Below are 21,422 nucleotides of genomic sequence, written 5' to 3'. Positions count from 1 at the left end.
GACATAAAATAACAGTTCAATGAACAGATTACATAGTCTAAGACCGACCCACAGAATATTTTGTCATTGTTGCGTTGTGAATATCTGTGCAGTTTTATATTTTACTCTTTGGAAAGAATAATTTAAAAACTACATTTATATGAAAAGCATTTTACTCGAATGGAGCTAAAACATGTGCTAATACATTTTGATGAATTGATATCCGATTAAAATACATCTCTAATTCTGTATAAATAACTAGATGGTCTTTTACAATTTCTTACTTAAATATTATGCACTCAGAGTACGCCTACATATGAGAAAATAGGAATACTTATTTTATTTTCAAATATATTTCATAAATAAATAGGGTTCCCTGCCATTTGTGGAAAAAATGGCTCATAGAAAGGTGACCCAGACTCTTTAAAAAGAGCATCAAATATTCCATCACCATTATGCAGTAATACAGGAAACATTTCAAATGATTTATCTTCTGGTATAATAAAGTAATCGAACTCCAGTTCACAAGGTAATTTGAGCCAATGCAGTCCCTGAAATTGGGTTGTACGAAAGAAAACATTTGATTTTAACGAAAGTTAGTAACTCAAATTCTAAACCTTTTATTTCATTCTACTACATTTAGTAATAAATATGCATGACTTGTTAATGTATATTATTATTTTAAGTGTAGCAATCCCAGAACTTGATATTGTTTAAACCTAAAACGATATCAAGGCGGGTGCCTGTTTTTAGCTCCATTCAGTTGGAACAGGCTACCCCCATCAGATTCTCACTTAGTCTTCAATTATTTAAGAAGTCCCTCAAAACGCATAATTCAGAAACTTATGGCTAGCCAAAGTAACATCTATTTGCTCTCTCCTAAAGAGTAACACTCCACTCTCACTTCCAGTTCTGCTAATTCCCAAAAAGTCCTGCATCCACGAGTTAGCAGTAATGGTGCGACCAGCAGACCAGCAGAGGGATGTTATTCCCTCTCTAACCTTAAGCCCCTTGAAATGTTATCACTTGTAATATTATCTTTAAGTCCGGATTCATTTACACAGCAGCATTCACTCATTATACTCACAGATTGAATGGCAATACATTACAAATAGAAATATACACATACATACATATACACACACGTGCAAATATCAATGTAAGTTTTTAGATGGTTTTATGTTTGCAATGTCCAGTTAATAAAGCCATTAAACTCAATTTAGTTATCTTTTTTTTCTGGGAGGGTGGAGGGGGCGGTAGCAGGGAGCACCTTAGAATGCCTAGAGAGAAACCTAACATGTTAATCTAGCCCTGCTAAAATACTATGTCCAAAATACAATAATTTATAACGAGATGTAGTCTCTTATAAAGAGATCTGCTTATGTTTGAATAATATTAAAACCTCTTTGGCATTTGTAAATCAGTTTCTCCTTCTACATGAGTTTTGTCATGTTCCCTCTTATTGTAAATGATAAACAGCCTTAGAGCAGTTATTCATACTTTCCATTTCAGTCTCTACTGTGAATTTATGAGTATGTGCGGCTTGCTTATTACTGGAGTTTCTGTATTTTTCTATTTTGGCCAAGTGTGTTATTGTTAGTCTTGCAAAACAGCTTTTTTTTCCAGAATGCATATATGTGTTCTAACTATTACGTGTCTTGTTATTAACTATCGTTGCCAAGAGACTGATTAATTTTTTTGTCCCAGTCAAATTTTGCATTTGGAAAACATGCCATAGAGCCAAAATTAGTTAGTTGTTTGCAAATAAAAATTAATATATGTGCCAGAGAATATGCAAAAACACACATTATGAATAGATCACATACATTTATTTTCACAACAGGTAAAGAAAACATATTCATATCATCATACTACAGCAAACCTTACAGCATATTATAGCAATGTTTGACCTGGGGGGCAAGTAAAAAATGAGTGTTCCCTTTTGGCTCTGAAATTTAACTGCAATGCGGTGCTCTGGGTGCAATGGTCATGTCATTTTAACCCTGCAATGTAAAATATTGTAGTTTTGGAGAAACTGCAATGTTTGCATTTTAAGGTTAAACACAACTCTAGAGGCTCAGTCACGTGACCTCAGTCACATGACATGGAAGTCCCCATGGGAAATCATTGATTCAGTGGCATGTGGCAGGTGCCTGCTCTAGTGCAATGCTGTGAGTAGGTGCAGAGCAGCGGTGAGGGAATGCCACAAACATGAGTCTATCTGCAAGGTGCACTTATTACACTGTATCCAAACTTGGTAACTTTTTCAAGATATGGTCTCCCAAAGTATGGTTGCCAGTTTAAATAGCCTGCCTATCAAATTGGTTTTCAAAGAGGCAGGGAGCATACAAACAAATTGCATTTAAACATTTAAAGAACATTTAAAGAAACAAAGTGCAAGACTGGATCAAGAGCATTAGACATTATACATATTAGCATATCTTGTGGTGGAGACAAAACATAACTGATATATTCTATAATTTAATATTGAAAATAAATTATATAAAATCATTAAAAAAAAGAAAACAACAACAATCTATATATAAAAATGCACTTGATAATCAAATAAGAACATATTTATAATGCATTGTTATTCAATTCCTCATTGAGACCTTTAGGGCTTAATTCTTCTAACTTGAAAATCCACTGCGTTTCAATGGCTTATAGGTTTTTCACTTTACTTGCATGGCCGCTAAAATCTTAAGAAATTCCCTTGGTATCCATAATTTTAAAGCTTAGAATCATTATAATTCTTAAAGTGTATTTTGCATTCTAATATACAAAGTGTTCTTTTAAACACCTACAGGTCTCTCCTACATCTTGATATCAACATGCCAATCTATTAGGTACACCACATAGCAGCTATCACATGTAAACCTCTGATGAATATAATATACAGAACTATTATGAAACTAAGTAGCCACCACAGAATTAAGTTGTGCATCAGAGTTTTTTTTTTTTTTTTACTATTTGTCCTGCATGTTAGCTCTTCCAGCAGGAAAGAAAAATAGTTCAGATTTTTTTTTTATGTATTCGGCCCAGATTTCATTTGTCCGGCGGCATTGGGTTAGCTGGAATCTAGACCAAATCAGGCCTGTTCTTGACCTTAATTACAAAATCCAGACATGATTTTGCAGTCCCAATGGCCCTATACACAGCAAGATGGTTTAGCTCCATTTGGTATGGGACCATTTGGGCTTAAGTGAATAACCTGAGAGAGTTAGACAGAAAAAGAGGATAACAACTACATTTTCCTAAATACTTTACGCTGTAGTTTCTCTAGTTCTTCTTTAATAAATTTCAGTCAATGTATTATCTGTATATGGTACAAGTTCGTATCATTCTACTTTTAAATAATCTGCTAAACTATTCTAAAACACTTTTTTTCTGCTAAAACTACAGAATGAATGATGAAGCCTAAATATTTCAGAATGTTATAGATTAATACTTGAATAGAGGTTCATGATAATGTCTGTAATTTGTCATTGTGTTTAATAATAAAATAATATTTAATAGTATCCTTAGCATTTTGTTTTTAATTATCCATGGTACGGATAGTTTCCAATTATATCACTGAAATTATTTGATTGTACTTTTTATTTTTTTGTTCAAAGTCCTTCAGATTGCATAATATATTCATTACTCATGCATGTGTTATAGAAAAGGTGTGTTATTCAATGCATCATTTTTTTCAACTGTACTGTATCAAAATGTCCATTCCTATATCTGAGTTACTTACAACATTCTTGGAAGTACATGACATTTAAATGATAAAGCATACAATCTGGCATTTTTTACAATATCATAGAGTAAAACAACTATGTAAGTACAGTATGTATCTATGTCATATCTATCTACATATCCTGCCTAGGATTATCTATCTATCTACCTATATATCTGTCTGTCTGTCTGTCTCTGTCTGTCAATCGGTCTGTCTATGTCATCTTTATCTCTAATAATAAATCACAAAACAACCATTGTTCTTTGTCTTCATGCCTCCATAAGTATTTATTTGTGAGATATAATTATTTAATTTTAGTCAGTTAAATTTAAATCTAATAATATTGATGGATGTACACATGCATAGAGAGACAAAAATCTAAAACAAACACATACAAATAAGGAAACACAGTAGTTTATATATTGTTATTGGTGCTATTTCATTTACAGTACAACTTTCACCTCAAAACTAGCTTTCAATATAATAATCCTTTCATCAAGTTTTGAAAATAAATTGATTTCAAAACAAGATGAAAGGATTATTATGTGAGATAGTAGTTTTGATGTGACAGCTGTCCTGCAGGTTCTGTGATTGTTCAGTTAATTACTATATCTACACTATACATCCTATAAGAATATCTAAAGTTATATAAATCTATTGAAAAAAAAAACAACTATTGAAATTAGGTATATTTTTAACCTAATAAGTCACACAGAGAAACAAAGTAAAAAAATAAATGTAACATATAAATAAATAAACAAAACAACAGGTTATACACTTTGTAGCAAGAAGCAATTATACCTCTGTTGCCAAAAAATATAATATGAAATCACTGTTATTATTAATAAAAATGTATTATATGCCTTTCAGAATACATTGTAAGAGGTTTTAAGCCATAGCAGTGGAGAACCCACAACATTTTTGTAGTGTCAAAGCAATCTGGCTCTGTCACTCAACATGATAGGAATCATATATGTTCTATAGATAGGAATTAATAACACATTGCTATTCCAGCACTCAATAGCCATAAAGCGACCCTAGGCAGCCATCTAGGGCCCACTGGCTAGACAAGGGCGCTGGAACCATGAATTTGCTTGGCCCCATTTACCAACAGTGAAGGGGGAGAGTAATCTGCATAGAATCTTGTGAGATTGTAATCCTTTTGTGCGAGCATTTATTGATTAACAATGATAATGGTTTTTTTTATTTGCATATAAATTATCATGTAATAGTCATTAGTGATGTCCCGAACTGTTCGCCGAGAACCGTTCGCCGGCGAACATAGCATGTTCGTGGCGACGCGGCGGGCGAACATATGCGATGTTCGGTCCGCCCCCTATCCGTCATCATTGAGTAAACTTTTACCCTGTACCTCACAGTCAGCAGACACATTCCAGCAAATCAGCAGCAGACCCTCCCTCCCAGACCATCCCACCTCCATGACGAATAGGGGCGGACCAACCATCGCATATGTTCACCCGCTGCGTTCACCACGAACAAGGTATGTTCGCCGGCGAACGGTTCCCGGCGAACTGTTCGGGACATCACTAATAGTCATGCTTATAAGACATAAAGTATAAAACTAAATTCTATTTTAGTGTCCAGATATTCTGAAAATGTTCTTGCATTTATCACCATATGATTAATTACGCATTGCAGTGTCTGCATCGTCATCTTATATTGACAGATTAATGAAAGCAAACCCACAGTGTTATACTCAGTCTACATTTTTTTTTAAATACTCAGACTAAAACCCTGCCACCCATAAAATAATGGCATAATGAAATGGGCAGTTATATAAAATGCCAGTTATAAATATGTATCCTTCAGTCTGGTGATACTAACTGAATTAATTATCATGTTCCAAAACGGTACATACGGGAAAAAAAATGAGAAAACCTAGCAGCCATATGATATATTTTATATTTAGCAAATATTTTTTTAAAAAAAAGTATTTAGAACTTTTGCAGCAACACATGAATAGATTTTGTGGCACTTGGTACGTATTAACGCCCTAATATATACTGTAGAAGCAATCTTTGATTTGCCAGTATTGTCATTGTCACTTGTATGTAGGTGTTGCCTCCATTATAATTCTAAAAATATTGTGTAAGTAGTAATGTAAAAAAGTACACAAGCTTTGGTAGCAAACATGATTTATTTATGTTTTATACACAGATTTTTTTAATATAGTTTTAATAATAAATTGCAATAGTTCCCAAAATAACTTTCTTAAGGGGAAAAAAAGGGTAAGACCAATTGTATCTATTTATTTTTTTGCATAAGAAATCAGCATTTTTTTTTCCTTTGCCACAAAAGCAAGATGCCAAATATAGCAATTCCAGTTTAGATATAGAGCTGGAAACCGACATACATCAACATACACTATTGTGAAATACAGCATAAAAGTTTGCTTTTCAATATATCAGCCATTTTAACTATTCGTTTTATGTTACAAAAAGTTTGAAGAAAAAAAAAACGAGAAAAATACATCATGCATGTATTAGGGTAATTACTATAATTCCACCAATGCAGTAACATTGATCATGAACTGAGCTAACTCTACACAATCAATAAGTTATTCTCTTTTTCTTGTTTCAGAAGAAGCAATTTTTCGGCCGATCCATCTTCTTTCTGTAAGGAATGAAAAAAAAGAAAATACATACAGTAGTTACATATTAATAACTTTCGAATTCTTTGTACATTATGTAGTTTAAATTCAGCCTCTTCTCTAAGCACGATTTGTGGATTAAACATTAGTTCTATATCACATTAATTACTATTTAATCGATACATGGCTATGCAAGTTTTAATGGTTATTGGAATAAAAAGCATACATACGTCGTTCATCATGCTCTTTAATAAGAAACTATGCAAAGATGGACCCTCTTGAGCATCAATTACAATGACAGCCTCATCAATGGTGGCAATCTATACAGTGGTTGTTGGAAGACGAGCTCGCTAGAACACAATGACTTTATTTTATTTATTTATAAAGCATAATTCTGAATTTTTTGTTTCCGATTACAAAGAGTGAATTCAAATGTTGTGCCGCATATGAAGCAAGGTGGAACATAGGAAACTGGTTTCTATAAAGCATTAGTTAATTAACACACCTGTTAATGTATACAGCATGTGGTTCTACCTTTAGAATATGATTGGTCATCTATGTTTATTTATATTATCTTTCTGTCTGTCTATTAACCCCTTAAGACCGCAGCCAAATGTACAAGTTGTGAACGAAACAAAATGTAAACAAAACCTGGCATTTGCGCTATATGTCTGTCCAACCGTAATTCACCTCTTTCATATTAAATGCACCCCCCTTATTATATATCATTTTATTCAGGGGAAACAGGGCTTTCATTTAATATCAAATATTTAGCTATGAAACATAATTTAATATGAAAAAAATGGGAGAAAATAAGATTTTATTTAATTTTTTTAGTACTACATGACATTTTAACTGTCAATGTCATAATACTGTTTGCGTTTGATGCAATAAAATACACATATTTGTATTCAGCAAAGTCTCACGTGTAAAACAATACCCCCTATGTACAGGTTTCATGGTGTTTTGGGAAGTTACAGGGTCAAATATAGCGTGTTCCATTTGAAATTGAAATTCGCCAGAATGGTTACGTTGCCTTTGAGACTGTATAGTAGCCCAGGAAATAAATTTACACCCATAATGGCATACCATTTGCAATAGTAGACAACCCAAGGCATTGCAAATGGGGTATGTCCAGTCTTTTTTAGCAGCCATTTGGTCACAAACACTGGCCAAAGTTAGCGTTAGTATTTGTTTGTGTGTGAAAAAAGCAAAAAATGCCAATTTTAGCCAGTGTTTGTGACTAAGTGGCTACTAAAAAAGACTGGACATACCCCATTTGCAATACCTTGGGTTGTCTACTATTGCAAATAGTATGCCATCATAGGGGTAATTTTCATTCTTGGGCTACCATAGGGTCATAAAGGCAACGTAAGCAATCTGGCGAATTATAATTATATATATATTAATATTAAAATACACCTAGACGGTGTATGTGTGTGTGTGTATATGTGTATATATATACTTAGATCATATATATATATATATAATATATATATATATGATCTAAGTATATATATATATTTTTACACTTTTAACTTTATTTGATTTTATTTTCAGCCAGCAGGGGGACCAACTGTCATTACAGTTAGTCCCCCTGCTGGCATTGCTGCAGCCAGCTATCCCGGCCATGTGATTGTGAGGTCCTCGCAAGGACCTCACTCTCACATGGCCCGGGGGGCTGAAGAGGACGGAGGTGCCGCGGGGGCCGCCCTGGGAGTCCCCCCAACCGCGATCGCCGGCGTGGGATCGCTGGCGACCGGGTAAGGTAAAAAAAACGGAGGGCGTATTATTACGTCCTGCGGCGTTTAGAGCCGCTTTAAAAAGGACGTAATAGTACGCCCTCTGGTCTTAAGGGGTTAAACAATCTCTCGCCTTTTATCGTTATTTCTGCCTGTCAGTCTACCTGTCTGTCTATTGGTCTGGCTGTCTTTCTAACCAAGTACTTGTAGCATGCACTAATAAGGAATAAGGAAAATAAAAAGTCCAGTAAGTACCGTATATGGTTGAAGTTTAGTTTATTATTTATAATGTATTGTTTTTCTGATACATAGTTTGATTTGCATTTTGATACATATTAGTTACATTATTAACAAAATTCACACGGTTTAATAACCAAATATAGACATTTCCAGAGGCTCTTCTGTACATTTCTGCAACAGAGACAATAAACTGTTTATAGTTTTAATACAGGATTATATGTATGTTCCATTCAATACTGTATAACATATATTGAGCTTATAATTGCATGCTGGTAGGATTTGCTTTACTTCACGGGATCTCAGAGAACAAACACGTGCATTTATAGAAGATGCTGAGATGGCGGCATATCTTGCACTCGTTGATTATCCCTTCATACCGTTTCTTATGTCAACTGATTCTTTCTTTTTCAGACTACTGCGTTTCATGGCTGAGGTTGTATAAAACATATGGACAGCGAAGATATAGAGAAAGCTTGGAGAAATTAGAATATGTCTATAAATTATGTAACAAAAGATGGTTGTTTGAAGATATACAGCAGCTTTGCTACACAATTGTGACAAAGTGGTTTATATCAATGGTTCAACTATGCATGGACGTATGACAATACAATGTTCTTTTCCTGCAAAAATAACTTAATCTGCAAACAGGGACAAATTATATCTTAGATCAGGCATAGCAACCTTTGGCACTCCAGATGTTTTGGACTACACCTTCCATGATGTTTTGCCAGCATTAAGGGTGTAAAAGCATTATGGGGGATGTAGTCCACAACATCTGGAGTGCCGAAGGTTGCCTATCCCTGTCTTAGATGCTCTGTAGGCACAGAATTCTTATTGTGCTCCCTCCCCTGCTTCTTCCAAAAGTAAAATGTTGTGAGCAGAATGTAAATTGTGGAGGTTGTATTTAAATGTTGAATTGAAACACTCTCCCACAGAGGAACTCAAAAGGAATTTAATTAACAATGACCAATAAACACTTAACCAAATTGTGTTGAGAAAAGTCAGGTTTAAAATTCCAAAGCCCTTAGACCAAGCTTCTGACTAATGAATGTAGTCTTTAACAGAAGAAATCCCCGCAATTTTAAGCTTTAATTAGTAATTGCCAATATGGGGGTTTAACTTATGTGTGAATGCTGTGTACAATTCTTGAATGTAGAGTAAGGTAAGGAAAGGTAAGGTTTAAATGTTGAGATCACGGTGTGAATGCTGAATGCCAGGTTTGAATATTGTGCGCTGGGTGTGAGTGCAGGGGATATGTGCCAAGTGTAGGAGGTGGATATGGAATGCAGGGTACAAATATTCACCAAATCAGGCACACAAGCTAAGAGTGACCATAAAGAAACTTGTGACTATCACCAGGAGAAATGGTGGTCCAGCTAGGGAACAATCAGAAGCAAGCTTAAAATAAAGATATAAGGTAAATACTCTCGGCAGCAAAGATGTTTGTAAGCAGCCTCTCCACCGTCTTACTGACAAATGAAGCCCTGTCTGTAACCCACTATAACTGAGCAAAGTTTGACTTTTTACAGACTTTATTTTGACAAATTTAAAGTTTTTGATCGAATTCTTAGTAAAGTAAGTAATAGGTGTCTCTTCTCTGTTGTTGAGGTATTCTGTGCATTGACTTTTGGAACAAATGCCAATCTTTACAAGAAATTAGAATGCTTTTCTTTGTTCTATACTTAACCTTTAAACCATATATATGAAATAATTTGGTATTGAGGTATAACATTTTGGTCAATGCTTTTTTCCAACTGAACACAGTTTTTTTAGATTTTGGTGACATTGTTGAGATGATCCATTCCCAATAAATTTAATTAATTTCCTTACAGTTACTTTTAAGCTGCATGTGACAAAAACTCTGTATTTTATTCACCCAGTTAATTTCCATGCATTTGTTAGATGGATCTACTGAACACCGACCACTCCCCTGGCTCATTAAGTTCAAATAAACCACAAACTCAAGTGCTCTCTGTGTGTGGCCGCCATTCGTATAACCAAACAACACGTGCGGTCATCTTGTTGCACAAAAGCAGGCAGCGGCAATTGGTCGTCAAGTGTCTGAAACCATAAGTCGGACGCTTGACCTCGCGAACACCGGTAATTTTACGCGAATGCCTGCTTCTTTCCACAACAAGTCTGGAGAGCGCTGTTCGCTACCTAAGAGCCAGGGGAATCGTTAGTATTTTGTTCATTTTGGAACTCCCGAAATTGACCGACCGCTACCACTGACTCTCAGGAACTAATTTGGGCAGGTGCCACGTGTGCAGTAGGTCAAAACCTTTCCCCGGTGGCTGTATTCGTTGGATCTGAGCACTAATTGGATATGTTGGGCACTCAGATCCAGGCTATCGGGGGATATAATATTCGTGGAGGATTCTCTATGTGTTATATGTGTTTTCGGGTATTTTATGTTTTATGATTTGTACCTCTGTGTCTGGGAGATAATTTAGTGTACTTTACTTAAATTATCTCCCAGCCACCAGAGTCGCCTGGGAGTGTTTTTGGGGGTGTTTTGGACGTGTTGTGGGAGTGTAATACTATGTTCTTGCTTGAGACCCCATGCTGGGGGTCTGTGTATATAAGTGTGCCACCTGGCCATAATAAAACATTCCAGTTGTACTCTTTATCAAGTCTCGACTGATGTTTGGGCATGTGAATGCCCAACCGATTGATTTATTCTCACGAACAGCTTGGATTTTGGGAAAGAATGTATCAGGGTACTATGCGAACGGGCTATAATCACTAATCGTCTAGCATTTCGGGAGTGTGTGAATGAACGTACTTCATGAAGTACATGAGGTTCGTTACAATTGGTGGCAAGCGAAAGGGATCTAACGTTCAAATTGTACTCTCGAGCGAGGAAAAGCAGTGAATTGCCCAGCAATATAAAAGGCTTATGCTAACAATGCTGAAGGATCTGCTGGAAGCTCGGAGTCGGTCGGCAAGAAACAAAAATAAATCAGCAATTATAGCCGAACTGATGTAGGGGGTGACCAATCCAGAGATGCAGCGATATTAAGCAGAGAAGAGGCTGAGTTCCTGAGAGACATGAAATGGCGGCTCAGTTTGTTGGGAGCTGATTGTACAAATTATGGAGCAAGTTATAGCAACCCAGGCAGCATGGCAGTCTAGAATAGACATCTACCAAGGAGATGCAGCATCACTACTGAGATCCAGTAATGGAGGGCAGCGCAAAAAGGTGAACTATGCTGCATTTAAACGTTTTGTAGATGGGGAGATGGACATAGATGCCTATCTGCAGGATTTTGAATGGCAATGTGCCCTGGAAAACCTGGACAGAGACAAGTGGGCAGCTATTTTAAGCAGCAAGTTGTCTGGCCGAGCAGCTGAGGCTTACCGGGCAGTACCCGACTCAGACATACATAACTATAAGCGGGTAACAGATATTTTGTTGACCCGTTACGCTGTGACACCAGAGGCCTACAGGAGGAAGTTTCAGGGGCTCCGGAAGAATCATAAAGACTCTTTTGCTGAGTGAGCTTTCCGGATGCACCAGGCCACCAAGAATTGGATGCAGTTCCACCAAGAATTTGGACGACGCTCTTCAACTGTCACTGCTAGAGCAGTTCTTCGATCATAAGCCTACAGAAATCCGGGACTGGGTAAGAGACTGTAAACCTGGAACTGTAGAGAAAGCAGCCAGATTGGCTGATGGTTACCAATATGGCAGGAAATTAGAGCCCAGTAGAGAATGACCCCCCTTCAGGCGCTCCCATCCGGCACAAAGCGCACCACCACCAGCCAGACCAGCTCTATTTAAGTGGTGAAATGACAGCTGGTAGTCCCCTGTAAATATTGGGCTAAGCTACTTAAGCTTAGCCACGACATTCCACTAGCAGGACATCTGGGTATCCAGAAAACTAAGGACAGATTAACCCAGACCTCCTTCTGGCCAGGGATAACATTGTACCTGCTGAATTACTGCAGGACATTTGATATCTGTCAAAAGACAGGAAAGAGGTGTGGGCATCTGTAGGCCAAGTTACACCCGTTACCTATAATTGAGGAACACTTCCACCGAGTAGCGGTAGACTTGATAGGCCCCCTCAGTAAGCCCAGAACCTCGGGAAGGAAATACATTCTTACCGTGGTAGACTATACTACTCAGTATCCAGAGGCTGCAGCCCTCTCTTATATAGAGGCAGAAGAAGTAGTGAGGGTCCCTTGGGAGATTTTGTCTGACATGGGGACCCAATTTACGGCAACTGTGACCCAGCAGTTGTGGCAGAGTTGTGGAGTAAAGCCCCTGTTTAGTTCTCCCTACCATCCCCAGACGAACGTATTTGTGAACATTTTAATGGCATGCTCAAACAGATGCTTAAAATGTTCACAGCCTCCTGTCGGCACCGGGAAAGGTTCTTTCCCCATCTCCTGTTTGCCTACCGCAAAGTTCCCCAGGGTTCTCCCCCTTTGAACTCCTATACAGGAGAAAAGTACAGGGATCTCTAGACCTCATATGGGACGACTGGGAGGGTGACACAGGAGAGAGAGGGATCCCTATTATACACTACATCCTGGAGTTGAGGCACCACCTGAAGGCTCTCACTGAATCCGTCAGGGAGAACCTGCAGGTGGCCCAGCAGCGACAGAGAAGGTGGTATGATGCCACCTTCATAAGTGCCCAAGATAGGGTCCTAGAAATAGGACAAAAGGTGTTAGCTCTGAAGTCGACTAAAAAGGACAAGCTTCAGGCTGCATGGCAGGGACCCTTTCGGGTAGTGGAGCACATAAGCAACACTACCTACAATGTTCAGATGAAAGGATACGCCGATCCTTTCATGTGAACATGTTAAAACCCTACTTCGAATGGACAGAGGACATGGCTGCGGTAAGCGCCCTTCTTTCGAGGATAGTGAGAACCTTCCTTTACCTTCCTTTACCAGAGAAGGTCAGCCTAGGGGAAAAACTGAGCCCCCTAGAAAAGGCTGAGGCCACCCAGCTGCTCCAGGTATACCGGGAAATGTTTTCTTCCCTACCTGGGTACACTTCCGCTGCAGTCCCCAAAGTTAACACCAAGGGAGAAACCCCTCTATGGCAACGACCTTACTGTATCCCTGAAGCAGTTAGGGAGAACATGCTAAAAGAGATTAAGGACATCTTAAGACTAGGGGTCATAGAGCTGTCTCAGAGCCTCTGGGCCGCTCGGGTAGTGCTGGTACATAAGCGAGATGGTACGACTCGCTTCTGTATCAATTACCAGAAACTTAACAACCGGACAGTCACGGATGCCTACCCTATGCCCGGATAGACAAACTGCTGGATCATATGGCCGGGAGGAATTACCTAACTACCAAAGGTTATTGGCAAATCCCACTGGAGCCAGCGGCCATTCCTAAGTCGACATTTGTCACCCCGTTTGGGATGAAGAATGCCCCAGCTACCTTTCAGCAGATGGCCAACAGGCTCTTGGAGGGTTTTCAGGACTTTGTATGTGCGTATTTAGATGACATAGCCATCTATAGCTGCACATAGGAGGACCTCCTTAGACACCTATCTATGGTACTTAAGAGAATTCAAGCAGCTGGGCTCACATTGAAGCCAGACAAGTGCCATGTCGTAATGACCGAGGTACAGTCTCTCAGCATTAGAGTTGGTTCTGGGCAGCAGCGGCCAGAACCCACCAAAATAGAGGCTATTGCAAACTGGTCCCAACCCCGTACCAAGATGCAGGTGCTAACTTTTCTAGCAATGGTGGGAAAGACCTGTCTGAAGTATGGTCCCAGTCTGCCGATCCTCTTTGGGCACAAATTACAGTCCCCCAGAGTAGCAGACAGCAGGTATGCTGTAGGCCCAGTAGGTGTCAAGCGCTTAGAGTGTGTAGAAGGACGATCTGCTGTTGTAGAGCTGTAGTGTTTGGGTATGAGGGCAAACTTAGCTGGGTAGAGACCTTTATTCATTCCATATTTGGTGCTGTGGATAGTAATACCAAAGTTATAAGTCCCCTGCAATCCCCATCCCTTCCCTATCCCCTGGGTTGTGGCATGGAGGGTAAAAAGCTAATGGGAGCTTGTATTATTTTATGCTAAGTAGAAATTTGTGTGGATAACTTTCACAATAAGGTTTCAATGATGTAGGTATACCAAATATCTATCTAATAAAAAATAAATTAATAAACATGAAAGCATTCTTGCAGATAATTCATTTTGAAAAAAACTAGTTTATGCATACAATAACTAAATTGATGACTGGGGTCTGGGGTTATATCTTATATGCTTTTAAATAATAACATTATTTCCTAAAGTCTAAGTACAATTCTAAGTACATTTTACATTTAAGGTAAAAATTGCCGACCTGGAAAAAATCTCTAAGTCAGTTATGCTTTCCGTTTAGCTGCTCTAACCTTAAATGCGCAATTCCCTTGGAATTCTCGCTTTAGTAAATAGCTGAACCCATACAATAGACATTAAACGTCAAGTCAAATAAACCAGCTGCAACAAATCATCCTTTCCCAAAATAACAAAACTGACACAAAAAAAACACACACCTGAAAATGAGATATGCACTTCAAAAAAGTTATAAACAATACTTATATATAATTAGAATCAATTATCGTTTTTTGCTGTCAATGTGCATTACTAGAGAATAAGAAAAAGCTATAATACTCCAGATTATTACAATTAACCTAACTTTAGCCCCTTCCATACCAAACACATATTGTTTTTAAAATATTGGAAAAAACATTAATTTGCCAGCTGGCTATTGTCGTGCATAACAAGCAACTAAAAAAAGGATAAAAAAAAAACTATTCTGTTTATACATTGCTGTTAAAAATATGTAATTGTACAAATGTTTAATTTGTATTTATTTGTTTATAATACTTTTCGACTTTATAACAGCAATCAGATTTCTCATTGGATCAACAACCTGTTCATATACATATTAATTATATCCTTGAATATTCTGTTATTCAAAAAAATAACCGACCATAAATAGTAATTGTATTACTTTGCAAATTCTAGAGTGAAAAATATTCTTATAGGAATACTATAAGTACCAAAACAACTTTAGCTTAATGAAGCAGTTTTAGTTTATAGATTACATCCCTATAGTCTCACTGCTCAATCCTCTGCCATTTTTGTTTCTGTTAATGCAGCCCTAGCCACTCTCCCCTGGCTGTAACTCACACAGGTAACGTGAAAATGTTTTACTCATTTTCAATCAGATATGACAGTATGTTTATTTAGAAGTTTTAATATCCTGCTCTGTTAATTGAATATTGATCACAAATATGAGGATTCTGCAGGCTCTTAACAGAGCAGGAGATATGAAATTTAAAATTAAACAGAGTGTGCAATAAAGGAAGCTCAAGCATGAGATCTCTCTTTACAGGAATTGTGTAAAGAATTGTTTAAGTCACATGCAGGGAGGTATGACTAGCATAAACAAAGTGATTTAACTCCTAAATGGCAGAGAATCAAGCTGTTTGACTGCAGGGACATAATCTATGCACCAATATCACTCCATTATGCTTACGTTGTTTTTTTTTTTTTTTTTTAATTCTTTATTTTTATTGTGCGTCAGTGAACAAATTCTCCTGCATCGTCACAACAACGTGTGCAAGAACATGCAAACATTACAATGAAACAGGTTACGTAAGGCATGGGTCTTGTTTCATTTTGCTGCGTCAGCACATTTTTTATATTAACGAAAAAAAAATACAAGAAGTTTCTGTACACATCTTCAATGAGTTAGTTAGTGCACTAATGTTACACGTATGACCTGTGCGTTTATGCGTGCGAGTGTAGTGGTGACGCGTGAATCGCTCAGATGTGTATGATGATGTGAATACTGTGATATGGTACATGTTTAATGAGACAAGAGTATAAGAATGGTAGAGGAACTTAAGAAAGTGTCCGGCAACAGGTTTAGCAATATGTGAGTGGCAGGCAACAGGCCTCATGGGGACATGGCCTCGTGTGGTGAACATAATATGGTACAATAAGGAGATTATTAGTGTAAAAAAAAAAAAGTAAAGCATTGAAGGGAGAAGCATAGGATATAGAACATATTCAGGCAGTGAGGGTTACACAAGTGTCAAGTCCAGCTCGGTTGTGGAGGCTGTTGTAGGGTCTGGGTAGCGTCCTGAGCAGCAGAGGCTCTATTCAGGTGCTTCTGCACCTTACAGGAGTATGGGTTCCCTGTCAGCCTATACCCCACTTGGGAGAGTACTTTGCGGGCGCTTGAGAGTCCTGCTGGAGTCGAGCAAGGTGGAACAGTGTGGATGCCATTGGTTTTCTCAGCCGCCTGTCGCCACGAATATCTGTGCACATGTTGACGGTGGGTGGTCTCTTTGTCTGGGTCACTGGGGCACTTTTTGGCGGTGGCTGTGTGCTTACGTTGTTTTGATGCTTATAGTGTCCCTTTAAATAACCCTATCCTTAATGAGTTTGGACTCAACTCTTTACCCAACTACCTAGTAATTTTATCACCAGCTCTAATTTCTTATTAATAATAATAAGGTATTCCCACTTATACACATGATGTCATAATTGAGGGGAAAAAGATAAATAAATCAAATAAGTATCACCTTGGAAAATGTCAAAACAATTTTTATTAAAAGAGGTGTACATGGGGCGTGGCCTGACCGTTCAAGAAAATGGACGTGTGAGCGATCGGCTCCGTGAGAGGACCCCAGAATACAGCGACTAACTCAGCGTCAAGAGAGAGTTTTCCTACCTACAACAACTGCTTATTGCCAGGACACCATGGCACAACGCCTCACCAAAAAAAATAAAGTGAAAGAAGCACCTACCCTCCAAATCGCGGCTATGTCTTCACCGCCACGCCGAGCGCAAGATGGCGCCGACAGGCCTACATCCCCGGCCTCCAGCTCCGGACGGAGCGACCTTACCTCTCTCTCCCACGGGGAACTCCCAGCCACGGAATCGGCGATACAGAAAATGCTGAATGGCTTACAAACATCATTACGAGCCGACTTTGCCCAGCTGGCGAAAGAAATAAGAGCAGATGTTAAAGCTCTCGGAGATCGAACCGATTACCTCGAAAGTAAAACTGAAGAAATCATAACAGCGCACAACAACGTGGTTGCAGCACATGATAGAATGGAGGCTAAACTTTCCACTATTCTTACCAAATTGGCGGACCACGAGGATAGAGACCGCCGTAATAATGTGCGCATACGAGGGATACCAGACAACATTAACCCAGGAGAATTGGGCGACTATGTCCGTAATTTATTTAAGATTCTAGCTCCAGACCTTCCGGAATCCGCATTTTTACTGGACAGGACCCACAGGTTGCCTAGGCCTAGGCACCTCCCCGCGACTGCACCAAGGGATACTATCACAAGAATCCACTATTATACCACTAAAGAAACCATAATGGCAGCTTCCAGGAAACACCCTGTTCTCCCCGCTGAATACAGCAAGATACAACTGTTCACTGATCTTTCGGCATCCACACTAGCAGCAAGAAGAACCTTCATGCCGATTACCAGTGCACTGAGAGCGGTGGATATTCCCTACAAATGGGGCTTTCCTGCACGTCTCATCGTAAAAAGGAATGGCGCGGAGAGGCACATTACCAACTTAGAAGATGGAAAAAGAGTCTTGATGGAATGGAATGTAGCGTGGACGGGGGAAGATGCGACTACTACCGCCATCACCCAATCACCGAAGAAACTCACCCATGAATGGGACTTACATACCGCAGTTAAATGACTGGCCCTTCTTTGCCTATATGAACAATAACTTTTTGGACATAGTCTAAGATCCCACGGCAGACGAAACTGATGTTGGAGACCGATAACCGGCACTTTTTGTAATGTATTCTTTATTCTTTATATGTTTTTGTTTAATGTTATAGGCAGGTCTTATAGAAAATACTACAGATCCAACGATAGGACTAGGGTTAATGTAATCTAAGGTTAAGGGGATTTTGTAAACGCGGTGGAATGGGTAATAATGACTATTTCCCCAAGTGTAAGCTAATATCAGCCCAGTCACAGTTAATAAGGGTTAGCAGCACTGGGAAATACACTGCCTTCCCAACCAAGATACCAGAGACTGATGATGAACGGGTCACACTTTCACCCCACATGGTTCCACCCCGACCTCCCCACACAACGAGGGTGGCAACTGTGAGTTTACACACGCGAACTATAAAAAGGTGCACAGGTCCCACCGGGTTACTACTTGCTCCCCGAGGGCTCTTACATATGCACATATGACAAGGTGTTGTATCTCACAGTCGCCCTACGATACACGCTTTCTAGTATATACTTGGGCACTAATGACCCTCAGATGCTTGCTGAGACTATAAAGGGCTCACAAACACACCGCAAATAGCTGTAACATATATAACCCTATAACAGTCGACCATCCTATCATGGATAGGGACCCCCTTGATGACGACACAATACCCTCTCCGCCATACAAACATTGTTACTAATGTGCTCTTTTCATTATGTGGAGAACCGCGTTACATAAGGTTCTTCTTTGTGATGCGAATATAGGTTTACTGTGCTAACCACAGAACAACATGTCGCGTGACAACTTAGACTATGATTGATGATTAACTCTATACGAAGTTAGCATAACACCGCTAATGCGGATCCACTTTATGAGGTAACATAGCGCTACCCAAATCCATCACAGTAGTCACGACACTACTGGTACACAACACAAAAAAAAACAAAAACAAAAAAAAAAAAAACAAGGAAAAAAAAAAAAAAAAAAAAAAAAAAAGAAAAACAAAAAAAAACAACATAAATGAAAAAAAAAAAAAAAAAAAAAAAAAATCACATAATACATACCTTACGGATTTCTGGAGACCGGCAGGAAAATTGACTATGTGCCATTGACAATTTCTCTCTCTACCAACCAGGGGACTCTCGGCCCCACAAGGGCTTCAGTGCCCAAACGCTAAGACGACTAGGTCTTATGTTATAGACCTTTTCTTTGTATATAGTTACTTCTGTATTTTTGGTTTTCCACCCCTATCAACCATCCCACCCCCCCCTAAGGCGACTTACTATAGACAGAACTGGAGGGTTTCTGCCCCATGTAGAAAAGTAATGTTCACACATATATACCACTTCGACGTTCAAAGAGGTGTAACCTGGATCCCCAACAAAACCACCATTAGATCTTGCACTGCAACCAATGTTATACCTAGACACCTAGATGGTAACAAACCGAGCCCGCGGCTCAAGCCTAGAGATCTCATGCCAAGTCCAAATGACCCTTAACATTCTTTCAATTAACACTAAAGGCCTCAATACACCCCACAAACGTCGCATGGCCTTGCTGGAGGCTAAAAATCAGAAAGCCCATGTAGCGTTTTACCAAGAAACTCATTTCCAAACTTCCAATCAACCTAAATTCTCCTCTAAATATTTCCCTATAGGCTACCATTGTACATACAGAAAAAAAAAAAGAGGCGTTACTACCCTGATCAGCAAAGAGGTCTCATTTCAGATGATAAAAAAACTGAGTGACAAAAAAGGACGGTACCTCTTACTCCAATGCATAATTAACAACGCTCACTACACCTTGGTTAACGTATACGGACCTCAGACTGACCACCATAACTTTCTAGACCGCATTCTGGCTTTAGCAAATGCCCACAAATTTGGGGACATCATAATTGGTGGAGACACTAATTTCATCCTTGACACAAATCTCGACACCACTTCCTCCTCTAAAATCTCGCAAAAAACTGCGAAACAACGGGCTCGTTCCATTTCTCTCATAGAAAATACGCTACATTCACATGGTTACACCGATATCTGGAGAACATTACACCCACTAGATAAGGACTATACCCACCATTCACTAGTTCATAATTCGTATTCTAGACTGGACCGCTTCATTATACCGGTATCGATCACAGCAAAAATGTCTAGCGCCAATATTGGCACTATCACATGGTCCGACCATGCCCCAATCACATTATCAGTCATACTACAACATCCCACGAGCGGAAACCGCACATGGAGGCTCAATGACACCCTCCTTAACGACCACAAGCTTATACAGCAAATCACAGATGATTTGACAACATACTTCGCCTTAAATGATACAGGAGAAACAGGAATAGAGACTTTATGGCAGGCCCATAAGGCGGTCCTTCGAGGACAATTTATTAAACACGCTAGTTACAACAAGAAACAACGGATGACGATGTACATTGATATACACAAAGAGTTAACTACACTCACCCGTACAAATAAACAATCGCCGTCACATGACATTACAAAACGGATCCTTGAACTACAGTCCAAATTGAAAGATATGGAAACAGCAAAAACGATATATATATTAATGAAAATGAAACATAAATTTTTTAAAGAGGGAAATAGGGCTGGGAAGATTTTGGCAACCCAACTAAAAGCCAGATCTTTGGCCTCCAAAATAGCATTCCTAGACAAGGGGCAGGGAGGGAAAATTACTAATCCGCAAGAAATAGTGGAGGAATTTAGCAGCTATTACAGCAAATTATATAATTTAGTAAAGAACCCCGAATGCCATACCCCTACCCAAGCCGAAATAGACACATTCCTGAACGACATTCACCCACATACCATTACACCTGAAGAAAACCGCAAATTAATACAGCCCTTTACGGAGCATGAAATTATAAATGTCCTCAAACAACTACCTAAACACAAGTCACCTGGTCCAGACGGGTTTACCAACCTCTACTACTATACCTTTAGAGACATTCTTGCGCCACACTTAACAAAACTGTTCAATCACTGTTTCCAGGGGGGGTCTATGCCCACAGCGATGCTTCAAGCCCACATAACCACCTTACCAAAGCCTGGGAAACCCCCAACCCAGTGCTCTAATTTTCGCCCAATATCCTTACTGAACTGTGACACAAAAATTTATGCTAAACTATTAGCGAATAGAATAAGCCCTATATTGACACGTGTAATACATAATGACCAGTCAGGCTTCATTAAAGGTAGACAAGGCTCTGATAACACTAGGAAAATACTTAATATACTATCACACATTTCAACCGAAAAAACAGAAAGCCTTTTATTGGCACTAGACGCTGAAAAAGCCTTTGATAGGCTGAACTGGACTTATATGACATCAGTTTTACACAAATACAAATTCCCACAAGAGATGACAAG

At 38.9% G+C, this 21,422-nt stretch overlaps 1 protein-coding gene across 2 annotated transcripts in view; it reads right to left on the bottom strand.

Annotated features, from left to right (window-relative positions):
- SYNDIG1 (synapse differentiation inducing 1) overlaps window positions 1-21,422 on the bottom strand; it is a 353,167-nt gene that overhangs the window by 61,532 nt on the left and 270,213 nt on the right. The window contains exon 4 of one of the 2 annotated variants that reach the window (XM_063443701.1): window positions 5,966-6,334. The exons of the other annotated variant lie outside the window; for it this stretch is intronic. Within the exon in view, the coding sequence (XP_063299771.1) occupies window positions 6,263-6,334 (72 nt within the window). The 3' untranslated portion in view covers window positions 5,966-6,262. Of the gene's footprint in view, window positions 1-5,965; window positions 6,335-21,422 lie in introns of those variants that run through there. 2 annotated transcript variants of the gene reach the window in all.

The sequence above is a fragment of the Pelobates fuscus genome, chromosome 2 (genome assembly GCF_036172605.1).
Source record: "Pelobates fuscus isolate aPelFus1 chromosome 2, aPelFus1.pri, whole genome shotgun sequence".
In the NCBI taxonomy this organism is placed as follows: Eukaryota; Metazoa; Chordata; class Amphibia; order Anura; family Pelobatidae; genus Pelobates; species Pelobates fuscus.
Note: the sequence above shows the minus strand (reverse complement) of the source record. Positions and strands in the feature narration are given on the sequence as shown.